Below are 14,584 nucleotides of genomic sequence, written 5' to 3'. Positions count from 1 at the left end.
ATTCCTTTCTGCACTGCTTATTGCTAACATTCTTGTTGCTTTAAATGTCATCGCATCGAACAATTTTTCTGCCACAATTCTCTTCTCGCAGGTTTTTTATCTTCTCTTTCCTCTAATAACTGCTTAATTTTCCTTACTCTTTCCATGTTTAACCTAGGTTTTGTTCTCTGACTGTGTTGTACTGACACCAGCTCTGCCGTCAACACCATCCTTTATTTTCCTCTCTCGAGCATTCTTTGCTTTACCATATTTTGAATTCTATTCTTGATGTCACCTTTGACTATATTCCATTGTGTTCCATCCATAAATGCCATTCCCTCAATGTCCGCACTTATTATGTCCTTTATACAGAGCGAATTCTCTTTTCTTTCTATCTCATAACATTTGTCTGTGCTGAGTCTACCCTTATAACTAAAGATGCATGATCTGACATTGTGACCAGCTCTGTAATAATGCTATTTATCAGGATGTCACTCTCTTGTGAAATACAGCCTCTGTCCACTCTTGCCAGCTATTATTCCCATGGGAGTAATGAGTATGTCTCTCTCCTATATATTGGGCTGTTCCTATATTCTCATTTCTACCGTGCCCATTGATTTAAAAAAAATCCTCAAATATCTTCTCTCTTTACTTTGTCTTATTGCTCTTGGACCTTTATTAACCTTGTCTTTGCATACTGTTAAATTCCAGTCCCCTACATAAATCTTTAGCCCTTCCTGAAACCTCCTATTCATATCATTACTTTTCTTAATGCAGTTCTCATAATTCCTGGCGGTACATACATCACTATTAGTGGTAATATCTCCCTTTCCAGTTTTCCTTTTACTTATGCTATTCTCCCCTTTCAGCCTTCTTTCTCATCTGTTACTTCAAAGGGCCAACCTTTCCTCTTTAAAAGCAACACTCCTCTTCTTTTCCTGTGGCCCCTGCTGAGCTAGCAACTACATCATAGCCACTTACTGTAAACGTGTTTTGTTCAACAGTTGTCAAATGTGTTTCCTGAATTCCTATCAGATGTGATCTTAAGCCTTTTATATAGTACATTATCCTTTGTTTTATTCTTGTCATAGAGTCCATTCATGTGCCAAGAGATTATTTCAAAAGGTTCCTGTACCATTACCTAAGTCTCTTTATTGTTCTCCGATTTATGTCCCCCCATTCCATTTGGAGCCCTTGTTGCCTTTCTCCTTGTCTGCCTTTCTCTTCCCATTTCTAGCCTCTCTTTTAATCTTCTTCCTGTATCCACTAAAGGATAAAAAACTGGGTATCCGCCCTCCTCCCATTCTCAAGTATAACTATATACATATTTATAAAAAATTGAATCTGCATACTTTGCTGCACATCTTGACAGCACAATTCTCTCCTCTCCCTCGCTTCCTCTTTCATAACTATGACAGTGTTCAGGTACTGTGGGTACTCCATAGATACACTGTCCATTGTCGTCTTTCTTAAGTTAAACCTCTCTCTTCTTTTAATAAACTCTTCCCTGTCTATTCTTATGTGATTATATTTTGCCTGAGGAATTCATTGTGTTTTGTTTTGCTTTCTGTTATTGTATCACGTGAGTCATTTGACCCAGTTTAACATGTTTCTGCCACCCCCTTGTGAGTGTATCACTTCCTATCCTTATTAAGTATAACATATCAAAGAAGATGGAAGAAACTGCTTACTTAAACTTGCCCTATTACTTGTTGGTATGAAGGATAAATGCAATGCTATCGGCTCGCCCTTATTAATTAACACGTTATGCAATATTGTCCCTCCATATGTGAGACATGCACATAACTTAATGCAAAGCATGCAAACCCAATGTAATTGCCATTTGTATGTAAACTTACTTAAATATATTGAAAACGTATTTATATATAGTATTATCCCCACACAGGAGAGATATTCATTTAACTTAATCTAAAGAATCCATATCCAACATAGGCATTTTGTACATATTTTCTAATAACAGATTGCATACCAGTCTGTTTACGCTATAAATCTCCCACATAAATGTTCATTTGCAAATGACTAATTCTATGCAGTCAAGTCCATTCAATATCTTACAGTTTTATTATGTTTAGCACTGGATTGTTACTTATATCTTCTGTTCTTTCTGGCTGCTTTTTCTACTGGCTTCCCTAATCCACTGCACTGCTTCTGCTAGCTTTTGGCATTTCCAAAAATGTGAAAAAAACCCAATCTCTTTCACTAAATTACCTGTCTCACTAGTGTTCTCTATGTGCTTTGTTTCATGCTTTAATGAATGTCTACTGTCCTGCTCAAATCGTAGGTTAGTAGTTTTTTTTGACAAAGTCAAGTGCATCATCTAGATTACAAAATTTGTACACAGTTTCTTGCACATATATCTTTATGGTCACTGGATACAACAATTGCCATTTTATTCCCTTACTGCATCACTCTCATCACTGACTGTATAGTATTTCTTTTTGTTCTGGTGTCAAAGGCATTGTCTTGATCCATGTAGACCCTGTTCACACCCATTTTCAGTTGATTACTCAGTTTTTACAGCTCTATTAAAAGTTTTACTTTAGTTTGAAGGTTTGCAAATGGATTATTACTGGTCTGGGCCAATGTCTCTATTCTGTCATGGGTCTCCATACCGTGCAATGAGCCATCGCTCTCTTGATATCGTCTTATTTTAGTCCACTTTGTCAAAAGACTACTCATTATTTTAACAAATCTCTTCCTTCATAATTCTCTGGAATTCCCATCACCTTAACATTTTTCCTCCTAGCACAGTGTCCACTTTCACTTTCAGCTCCTGATTCTCAGCCGTTAATTCCTGGATGACTAATGTATGCTTGTTTAAACCATCTATGACTTCCTCCAACTACTTTTCCTTGTTTGCCATACTGTTAATAAAGTCTGTTCCACCTCTTATTTCTTAATAAATAGTCTCTAAGGTAATCCTATCAGTCATGCTTTCACTTTCCTGCAAGATCGTGCTTGCTTCACCCTCTCTGTGTCTGCCCATTTTCAGCCTTTTGCTCTTCTTTCTCATATACTCCACTGGATCTTCTGTTCATTACAGCAAAAAATGTTATCTCCAATATCTAATACCTTTCGAGGTTTACTGATTAATTTAAATTTTTTAATCTCAACAGCAGAGCTCCACGGAGCTACAGCCAACTAGCATTCTGCAGTCCTGTTTTCAAATCCTATAGCACAAACACTAATGAAAGCCATTTGCTAAACTAAACAGTTGCACATTGAAAACAGACTTAGTATGAGCAAAAGTAAACATATCTTCTCTTGAAACTCAAAATTCTTTGAAAATGAACTGAAACTCACAATTCCTAGAAAATGCACCCCTGATGACAGTCTGGTAGTCAGTGTAGAGGATTCAGACTCTTGTCTACTGTAATTAAGGTACAGGGCCTGAACATGAACAAGTTAATTAATCAACCTGCCATCCATAACTAGGGCATTACACACACACACACACACACACACACACACACACACACACACACACACACACACACACACACACACACACAGACACATCTCTCCTCATCTCACTCATCTGCTGTAGGAATGGCTTGCTCGTCTCTCTCACTGCAGTTCCCCCTGCTTAAAATCCTGCACAAAAGCAGGACAGTTCAAATGTTTAAATCTGTGTTGCTGGCCATGCATCTTTAGTAAGATGCATGGACAGACACAGTGGGTCCTTAATGAAGAAATTGCACACAGAGTGCATCCTTAAAGAAGAAATGTAATTTTCTTAATTTGTTTAAATAAAAAGTTGCGGTAGCCTCCTGGCCAGCAGCCCCCCCCCCCAAGCCAGTGGGCCCTAGGCAACTGCCTAGGTTGCCTACTGCTGCATCCAGCTCTAGGCTTATCTGGTTAACAAAAAATAGCCCTTGTGCAACCTTCACCTCCTACATATATAACTGAGCTGAAAGCATATTTGGGAGTTTTAGCATGCTCAGTTTGGTAGCCTTGCTACACCATTTGCATCATTTGTAGTTTATGTATGTATTAAAGATGAGGAAACAGAACAGAAAACAATCACATAAGTGAAAGACTTTGCTACACTCTAGTGATGTGCCTCTTCATTGTATATCCCCTGTATGATGCTTCTCCTAATGGTGTAGGAGCATGCAGACTGTTTGTCGGCAACAAGAAACTACTTTACTTAATGTCTCATGTACCAACACCTGCTGAGAAACATGTACTCATAACCTGACAGAAGGATTAACAGTCATTTTTGGAATCCAGTGAATTCATGAATAGTTGTTAGGTCATATTTGATCATACCCACAGATCATTAAACAATTCATAAATGGGTTCACCGAGAATGTAGTAGTGACAGTGACATTGTGGCCATGTGAATGCAGGACTGTATACAGAGTAGAAGCATATTATTTCTGATCTACTGAGTAGTTTATCCATTTCATAAATAAATAAATACCTGAAAACCATAATGATCATGTACAGATAGATGTTATATGGCATGGATCTCTGAATATAGTGGTCAAATTAAAAACTAGACTAATCATGATTTAATTTTATAGCAGCTCATGGGCTTGCATCAAAGGGCTGGTGTCTGATAAAGTCTGTAAAACATCAGGTCAAAGATAATGGGGTTCTAGACTCATAATTCCTCTCCAAGATAATTTAGTATTAGTGATAATGTTAACATATATCATATTGTGTTATATCTAGATAGAAAGGCTTTTCAACACCATGTTTATGATGGTCTGACATGGATCAAGTAGTGGAAACGAAATTACAGATTTATTCTGAGAGCCGGAAAACAACAAATCTCTAATCAGTGCACCTTTATACCCTTGCAAATGACTTGAAAAGTCACAGTTTACACTACATATGGATTATACTTTCCTGTTCCTTAGAAAATGATTTTGGTTTTGATCAGCACACTGGATGGACATGTATGTTATGAATTCATCTACATCTCTCTGTATTTTACATGGTATTCTAGAAATGCTATTTTCAGGTAATGGATTTTGTTTTACTGATATGAAATTTGCAGATGATGTAAATTCCTACCCATTTCATGCTTCTTTCAATGGTGTGAAAAGGAAGAGTAGATAGACTTTAGATGAAGTAGTGAGGAAAGTGGCGAGTAAGACTATGAAAACAAAATCTTTCAAGGTTCTTGTTTAACTACAAAATTATATCTCAGGCGGTGAAAAGTTTCTCTACTGAAAAATGTATTTGCCACAAAGTCACAAAGACTAAAATACATGCTTTACTTGCTTTTAGCAAATTTAAAAGCAAAAGTAAACAAATAAAATGACAACTTGAGCCATCTGTGCCTACAAATGGAATCCCTGTATGGAACTATGCTAATGATCTTAAATGGATCATAGGAATAACAAAGACATGTTTGGAATGTGTTGCAGGATCATAGGATATACAAAACAAGTTTGACCAGAGGTCATGCACACGTTGCCAACACCCACCCTCAGGTTCTACCACCTTTTGCAAGGAGGATAGCACCTGCAAGTCTAGTGGCAAATTTAAGGGCACCCATCTAGATCTGCAACATATATTTGAAAGATGACAGGGAATCATATTACTTGACATACAGGGGGACATTTTCCAGAGCAAGGGGAGGTGATGGGTGATGAACCTATCCATCCAAAGCATTTTATGTATTCTTTGACAAAGGTTGAGATCTTTGGTTCTGGTACTGGATGCACAATTTGATTTGTTGAAGAAAAGGAGGTCAAGAAAAACTGGATTCCTAAGGCACAATAAGCTAGGTACAAGTCTCTCCTCAGGAGTGTGCATGACATTAAACATAGGGACAAGGACTGCAGTCATTTCTTGCAGATAATTTTTTTGAGACCAGAGATCCTTTCTGTTAAGGAATCTGTTTTTTGATTTTTTTAATGTGCCTTGCAGATATATGCTGAAGGGTGTGTTATATTCTACAATAGGCCTGACGAAGGCAGAATATATGAGAACAATGACTTACTTGGTTTTAGAAGACATGCCTTTGGCAATTAATTATGAAATGAAGAAGGATCTCCCTACTATCTACCACATGGTGATGAAAGGACATGCCTGACTGCACCATAAGGACTTAAAAATAAACAGTTGTAGGCATTCAGAAGCCATGTAGTTGAAACACTGGTATATGTTTAAGGGGTCATTTGCATATATCCATGGACTTCCATTATGGGATTTTTAGGGTATTACACAGTGAAGGCTCTAGCTTGACCGGGCTTTCTTGGAGGTTTTACTAAATGTCTTGTCTGAGTGACCATTTTACCTCTGGTTTGGATTTCAGTTGAGATATTTTGCAGTTATCCTAATGCTTATGGAACTCAGGCTTGTTTTTAAGCTATGTGTTTCAAAGTATAACCAAATAATCCATTTGTGATGTACTGGTGGGCTCAGAAAAAGAGTGAAACATGGCATTTCAACAGCTAGCAGGATTTGGTTTACCTGATTGTCCCATAAAAAATTAAAGAAAAAAAAAAGTCACAGACATTCAGAAGCCATCTCACTGAAACACATGATGTCCCTAATGGGTTACTTGCATATATCTTATGGACCTACACCACAAGAGGTCTAAAGTATTACACAGTGAAGATTCTAGCCTAGTGGTGTCCTTCTTGAAAAATATTATAGCATAGTATCAAACAAATATTAGTCAGGGGTATGGGTAGGCAATCCCACCTCTACCTCCCATCATGTTGTACTACTTAATTATTCTATCTCTGAGGTTATGCTATCTTGGAAAAAAATTACAAATAGTTGGACTTTAGTGAAACATCAGGTATTCACTTTTTCTCCTTGCTAGGACAACCTTGGAGACAAAATAATTCTGTACAAATGGCTATGGTTGCAGGGGGCAAACAAAGTTTAATTTCATTCTGTTTTTCTTATAAGATACAAAATAGCTATATGTGGAGATCAAGGGTCTTTAGTTCTCCATGTACAAACTTAATGACAACATGCATCAGCTGACTGTGATCTGACCAATGAAATACACAACTTTGTGTGCAGAGAACCTTTCACATTTGACTTTTACTCTTAAATGTATGTATCTTGACCTTGTGTGGTAAACAACAGAAGCCTATAAAGAAAAGTTTGAGAGAAAAAGGACTCAAACCTAGATGCTGCAGAATGTGACAAGTGGGTTAATGATCACAATATCATGCATAGAGGTAAGGAGTACACCATGTAGAACGTATAGATTTCCACAGCTTATGGCTGCCCTGATACATTGACTATAAGAAGGGAAGCTGAAATATAAAGTACATTGTGAGATACTGTTGTATATTTGTTCCTGAAGTAACAGCTAGAAAAGGAGGTCTCATTGTTTCATATCCACTATATGTTTAAAGGCAAACATGCTGAGAATTATTAGCTGTATCACTATGAGACTGCAGCGCTGCAGGTACATGAAACACAGGATGGTCCTTAAAAGTCATTTAGGCTGAAAAGAGAGCTGAAGGAATTCCACTCATTGGTTTGGTTAAGGCATTCTCCAGTTAGTGACTGGAAAACGGAGCAGGTGAGGTCACACAGAGTATAAGAACATCCACAGAAAAAGAATCTGAAATGAGTGCATTCTAAAAACAAAAGCTAAAATGTATGCATGAAAACAAAATAGAGCAGCATCAGAATGTAGAAGAGTAGGTTAAAAAAAAAAACAAAAGAAAAAACTGTAAATAAGAAACCTCTTCAGCTAGACAAATGTTGTCTTTGATGCTCATTTTGATACATTATGAGCATTACCTATCTCAGGTACACATCAGATACTTGATGTGAAAGTTACTTTGCAGTGTTTACAAACAGTGCTTCTTCTTGTGAATAAGTATAGGCCCAGTTCTAACACTCAGAAAGGAAAAATTATATTAGGCTAATTTAAATAATGAGTTGTGATTGTGGCCACATGTCACCCTTCATGCCAACATATAAACTCTGTTTTATATACTATGTGACCACTTGGAGACCAAGATTGCAGTATATTAACTGAAAAACAGTTTATGTAGAGTTCCTGATTGTAATAATTTGGTGATTTTACTTAGAAGGCAGTCACCATTTGTGGAGTTCAGATTTTAAGACAGCGTATATAACACTTATCTTGGAACAACAAAAGTTGGTATTTCATCACTACTAATGTACCCACAAACAGCAACAACCTGATGGCGTTGGTAGGATAAACCCAAGGGAGAAAAAACAAATTAGAGAAACATTTCTCATATAAGGATTAAAGCAAGTGAAATCGCTGACAGCTCAGGCATACCCACAGTTTTGTCTCTCTCCCTCGACTATTCAGGACAAATACAACATTTTGATAAGCACTCTCTTCAGTTCTTCATCACTGGCCCTGTGGTTTGAAGACAATCTGCACTATGATTCTCTAGTGCTCTGATGTGGCACAATAAGCCACACTTTTTTTTTCTTTTTTCAAAAAATAAGACAGTTTTGGATCCAAAGACACCCATCACATAGTCTTAGAGTTTCCTCTCTCCATACAGCAGATTATGCCAGTAAGGTCCTCAAACAGGTGTGGTTAAAATGCTACACAACAGAATGGTCAATTCACAAAAAATAAATAAATAAATAAACAAACAAAAACAACAACAAAAAAGCAACATTAAAATGTGCCATATTAACCTCTACATTATTTAACTCATTACAACCGAGTGACGCCTCCAGGTGTTTCTGCAGTTACAGCCTACTGACACCTCAAGGTGCCAAATATTGCTTGTTCATATTTGTATTAATAATTCTAAAACCATGCTACATACAAATATTAAAATATTTCATCTTAAAGCTTACACAATGGCCAACACAATTGTATTGTTTTTTCACCTCTGTCTAGTGCAGGTAAAGGGAGATTAATTGTTGTTTATATATTTATTTATATAAGGAAAAATAAATTTATATAGTCATACATTTCATGTTTTTCTAAATATCTTGACAACCAAACAGCACAAACAAAACTGCTTAATCTCAAATTAAAGCACTCAGTTGTATGAATAAAATACTGATGAAAGTACTTTTCTGTAAGAGTAGTTGCTGAGATATATTGTAGGCTTTTTACAAAATATTGCAAACTTAATAATTACTGTGTTAACTGCCACTTATAAAATTCAGTTTAAGATCTGGAACCTATAGAATAACACCACTATAAAACCAGTTTGTGATGAAGAGTTTTGCCATTTACATTCCTTTCTGTCAAAAAGCTTAGGCTCTTGCTCATTGGACATTACTGTGCAAACTTCCACAGCATCACTGGAGGGAATGATGGCCTGCATTTTTTATTCATTATTGCTTCCCAGGCTGTGGGTGAAATGGAAATTTTGTGACACGTTCATTATGCCAATAAGTATATAATCAATAAACATAAGTGCTACACTGCTTGTCTCTGCAGATTATTAAACATGGTAACTCTTCTTGGATGAAATCTCCTGCGTTATTTTGAATGTTGTCACTTTTAATTCCCTCTTTTGGCCCTAAATTTATAAAGAAACATAATTTAATCTCTTTCTGTAGGTAACCATTTGAAATGTCAGGACTCACAATGCTGAGTCTGTGAATTTGGAAACTGAATGACAGAAAAACCTGATTTACATATGCTAAGTCCAAGACTGCCATTTCTTAGAGTATTCCCTTTCTTCCTAAGGTATGGTGATCTTGGAGTTGGCATATATAAGTTTGGGAGGTGAGAAAAGCTTGGTCCCTTGCAAAAATCAATTTTGAAGGAGAAGAGCGCTGTTCTACATTTGCTCTTCTGTGTTTTCAGCCATTTGTTTCACTGTTTCAGGGCTTGGCATTGTAAGTCATAACATTTCAATGTGGAGTCTTTTCTGTGCCTAAACCTCAAAGCATCCATTGCGGCTTATTTCAAATGCTTAGATTATTCACTTTTAATCCTCTTTTTTGGGCTTGTAGGTAAAGGAAATCTCTCAGACCACCCTTTGGAGCTTGTTTTAAAGAAGGTTATTTCATTTTAATGTTTTTGTAGCTCTCAAAGTGTAATGCGATAGAATTGAATGTCTTTTCATTATTTAAACCTCAGATTATCTATTGAGATTCTTTGCTAACCATTTTGCATTGTTTTGAATGACTGGAAATGCTTTACCTGGTGCTCACCATTGTTTTGGTAACCATTAGTTGATATCTTGCTCCGCAGACTCCAGAGGAAGTGCCTTATGTACAACAGGTGTCTGTAGACATTGTCATTTAATGGATCTTCCTCCAAATCCACCTTGAAATTTCCAGTTGGTAACACAATGGGAGGATGGTTGTCAAAATGTTCCAGAATCTCCTCTAGGAAAGGAAAAATGGTCTGAGTTTAGCAGAAAAGCAGTGAACACTGTGCTAATGTAAAAACACACTACTTAGTACCCACAAAATTAGTTCTGAAATACCACAAAAGCTAAGGATCTTATTTTAGGGCTTTCTTAGTTGAATACACAGATTTAAATACTTTCAGAAACTCTGTTAGGAGAGTTGCTTATGAAAATGACCCATAGTATTTGGCTCTGTGGAATCAATAAACTCTTACTCATACAGTAATAATGGCCCCATATTAAATTATGCTTTACTCTGTAAAGGAGAAAGAAGAACATATTACTTACCTGAAATATCTGCATAGTGCATTGAAGGCTCCTGTTTTCTCTAGAAATTGAGGACAATTCATGAATTTATTACTGTACTACAATTTACAATATAGTGGCATGCAATTAGGTAACATAACAGTAAAAAATGTCTTCAGGAATAAAGTTATAATTCAGAGGCACAGTGTTTGCGAACCTGACTGGTGAAGTTGTTTCAAGAACAAATGCCTTTTTCTGACCAATCAAATGTTGTATGACATACTGAAAACCCTGAGAAATGCTGATTCCTGGTCAGGGTAGGCCGGGTGATCAAAGAGAGTCAAGTTAGTAATGGCTCTTCATAGGGTGCTTACATGTGGGAAGAGAAGGAAATGGTAAATGCACAGTCTGTTAAGTCATGCTATGCTCACAGATGGTTTCTTTGACATTTGCAACCTCCCCTGAGGTTGTTTGACATTACAGGATGTCATAATAAGTAAGGGGGTTGTAGGGGAGGGGGGTGGTAGTGAAGCCTTCTGCATGGATACGAAGGACTAGCTTTCCCCTTCACCCAATGATACTGTTATTTTTGGTGGCAATTCTTAACAAAATTGTCATTCAGTGTAGCGAGACTTGAATTATACTGCCAGATCTAAAAGAAATGCACAAAGTACATATTACCATGTTTTTGAGCAGCAATCACAGAAGCTCCCCTAGCTTCATGCCTTGTCTTGAACCCAGAACACTTGTAAGAATACCCACAAATGACACTTACTGGTATTACAATATTGCATTCACTGGAAAATAAAGTATTTTAGTAAGAGGTACAGGAAGAAAGGTCCTGAAGGCCCAAGGGCGTTATGGATCATATACAATGGTGACTGAAGGACTGTATGAGATGGCCATTGCTCTGAAGGGCATGACTAGAGGCTGAGCTGCTAATTCAGCTTGAGGAAAGTAAGGGTTATAACTGGCTGCATCATAAGTGCTACTATCAACATAGATAACATGATCATTGTAATGAACAGAAACATTTAAATAATTATGACCCAGAGGCCTACCAAGGGAGGGTCTGTGGAGCAGTCTGCCATGGTCCAGTCAGTAAGGAGGTGCACTGTCTGTCAGGGTGGCTGCCCCGGACAAAATTTGTTAAGGGAAGTTATTGGCAGATGCTGATGGTGTGATAGTGCAGTATTAGCATTCGGAAAGGAATGCTGATACCGTGTGTGCTGACACGGCTGAAGTACAGCCTGAAGTGATTCATGTCTGTTACTTTAACTGTTGCAAGCGGCTTGTTACATTTATAGCAAGTAGTTTGCTGCAGTTTCAAAGCAGAAGAGCTTTTTTTGGTTCTCATGTTTGGGAAGACTCCTTTTTGGTCCTTAACTGAGAGTTGAAAGGAGCATCAGGTAGAGAAGCTGTACAGGGCACCAGATAAGCTAGCTATGCCACTGTTATGCCCAGCTAAGATAATAATAACAATGCAATAAAACTAAGATAATAATAACAATGCAATAAAACTAAGATAATAATAACAATGCAATAATACTAAGATAATAATAACAATGCAATCAAACTAAGATAATAATAACAATGCAATAATACTAAGATAATAATAACAATGCAATAAAACTAAGATAATAATAACAATGCAATAATACTGATACTCCAGGCCCACATAAGGAATTAAAATAAGACCAAACCAATAAAACAACGATCACCAGTTCAGTGATTGAAAAACACCCACTGAACATTCATCCACACCGAAAAGCAACACACACATTCATACATCTCACAAACACCACACACACACTAACAATCTGAAAAACACAACAATCAGTATTTTTGCAGCAGAGCAAACACACTTGCTCCCTCCACACCTCTGATTATATATACCAGATCCAGGATTGCAGACCACTGGGGAATGGACATATTCTGTATATACCAACTCCAAGATTGTAGACCACTGGGGAACAGACATATTCCGTATGTACCAACTCCAAGATTGTAGACCACTGGGGAAGGAGGGGAAGGAACATATTCCATATGTACCATCTACAGGACTGCAGACCACTGGGGAATGGACATATTCTGTATGTACCAACTCCAAGATTGTAGACCACTGGGGAAGGAGGGGAAGGAACATATTCCATATGTACCATCTACAGGATTGCAGACCACTGGGGAATGGACATATTCTGTATGTACCAACTCCAAGATTGTAGACCACTGGGGAAGGAGGGGAAGGAACATATTCCATATGTACCATCTACAGGATTGCAGACCACTGAGGAATGGACATATTCCATATATACCAACTCCAAGACTGCAGACCACTGGGGAATGGGCATATTCCGAATATACCAACTCCAAGATTGCAGACCACTGGGGAACAGGCATATTCCACATATACCAACTCCACGATTGCAGACCACTGGGGAATGGACATATTCTGTATACGGTCATAGGAGATTACTAGGCTATTGACCTGGAGGTAATTTTAAGCCTAGTTGTTTCAGCCCAATGTAATACCATAGAAATGCTAGTCAAGACCCAAGATTGCATTTAGTGATGACTGCCCATGTCCAGGAGGGCTGTGGGTCCTACCTCCGGTAATAGGTTCATAGGTTGGTACTAGGCTATTGGCCCTAGGACCTATACAGGCCTAGCCATAACAATTCCCTGGCTATTTCTTCCCACAGTATTTACTTCCCTGGACCACTGTCTAGCAGGGTGACTGACGTGATCCCCGGGGTGAATTTATCTCCCATCCAATCATCAAGGCTCCTTTTGGAGACGGCCAAAGAGGCACTCTAATTGACATGTATGGGCAGTCTATTCCAGAGTCTGGGGAGTCTCTGGGTCAGGAACCTATCCCTTCAGCATGCTTTGTTCATTGTAATGACAAGGTTTAGATCCCTGGAGCATGTGGCTCTGAGGGATTGGGATTTCTTTAAGTGTAGCATGTCCAACAGCTCTGAGTTTGACATGGCCTTGTATGTTAAGCAGAGATTGCCTCTGAGTAGACGATATGCGACAGAGTATAGGTGGGGTTTTTTTAGACAGTCAGCATAGGGCATCTGCTTTAGGCCTGTGATTCTTTTAGTGAGGTATTTCTGCAGCCTTTCCAGTTGTTGCAGACGTCTTGAGAGGTACATACCAAATGGGGAGTTGTATTCTGTAATGGGGTCTAATGAGGGATGAGTACAGTGTGACAATGACCTTCTTTTTTCTGGATGAAAAGCCCTTAGTGATGAGGTGTGCCACACAGAAGGATTTCCTGACTGTTGTGGCAATGTGGTTATCGAAGGTGAGACCACTGTCCACCTGTGTCCCTAAGTCTCTTATCACACTCTCGGTGTTTAGTGTACTGCAACCTATGTGGTAATTCATGTGTACATGTTTTTTCCCAAAGGGGATGACTATACATTTCTTGGCATTTATCTTGAGCCTATGGCTCTAGCACCAAGCATCTGTTTCTGTAAGGCCATTTTGTAGAATATCCACATAATTTGGGGATTCAATAATAGCTCCTAGTTTGCAGTCATCTGCGAACTTTGTTAGCCAGAGTCCCTTAGTGTTGGCATGTACTTCAGAGAAGTAGATGCCAAACAAGAGCGGTCCCAGGACTGAACCCTGAAGTACTCCACTTATCACTTGTCTGGAGCTGGATTTGGAGTTGGCTACTTTTACAATGTGGGTTCTGTCAGTAAGCCAGTTGGCAACCCATCGAGTGACGTAGGGATTAATGCCCAGCTTAGTAAGTTTATCTATGATTACAGAGTGGGGGATGGTGTCGAAGGCCTTGGCAAGGTCCAGATAGGCTGTGTGGACCACCTTACCCTTGTCTACGGTTCTGGAGACTGATTTGAAGAAGTCAATCAGGTTCAGGAGACAAGATCAGCCCTTCATGAACCCAAACTGTATGGGGTCCAATGTTTGAAGGTTGCCAATGTCTTTGTTTATAAGTTCCATGATAATACGTTCCATGGCCTTCCAGATCAGGCTTGTCAGACTGATGGGGCAGTAGTTCCTGGGAT

At 38.3% G+C, this 14,584-nt stretch overlaps 1 protein-coding gene across 2 annotated transcripts in view; it reads right to left on the bottom strand.

Moving 5' to 3' along the window:
• RADIL (Rap associating with DIL domain) overlaps positions 1 to 14,584 on the bottom strand; it is a 1,364,147-nt gene that overhangs the window by 132,972 nt on the left and 1,216,591 nt on the right. For both annotated transcript variants that reach the window (XM_044089491.1, XM_044089492.1), the window contains exon 11: positions 10,088 to 10,275. In XM_044089491.1, the coding sequence (XP_043945426.1) occupies positions 10,088 to 10,275 (188 nt within the window). The remainder of the gene's footprint in view (positions 1 to 10,087; positions 10,276 to 14,584) is intronic.

This window comes from Protopterus annectens, chromosome 12.part0 (genome assembly GCF_019279795.1).
Source record: "Protopterus annectens isolate FY-2018-M chromosome 12.part0, PAN1.0, whole genome shotgun sequence".
NCBI classification, from domain to species: Eukaryota; Metazoa; Chordata; order Ceratodontiformes; family Protopteridae; genus Protopterus; species Protopterus annectens.
The sequence above is the reverse complement of the archived record's forward strand: the minus strand, read 5'-3'. Positions and strand labels throughout refer to the sequence as shown.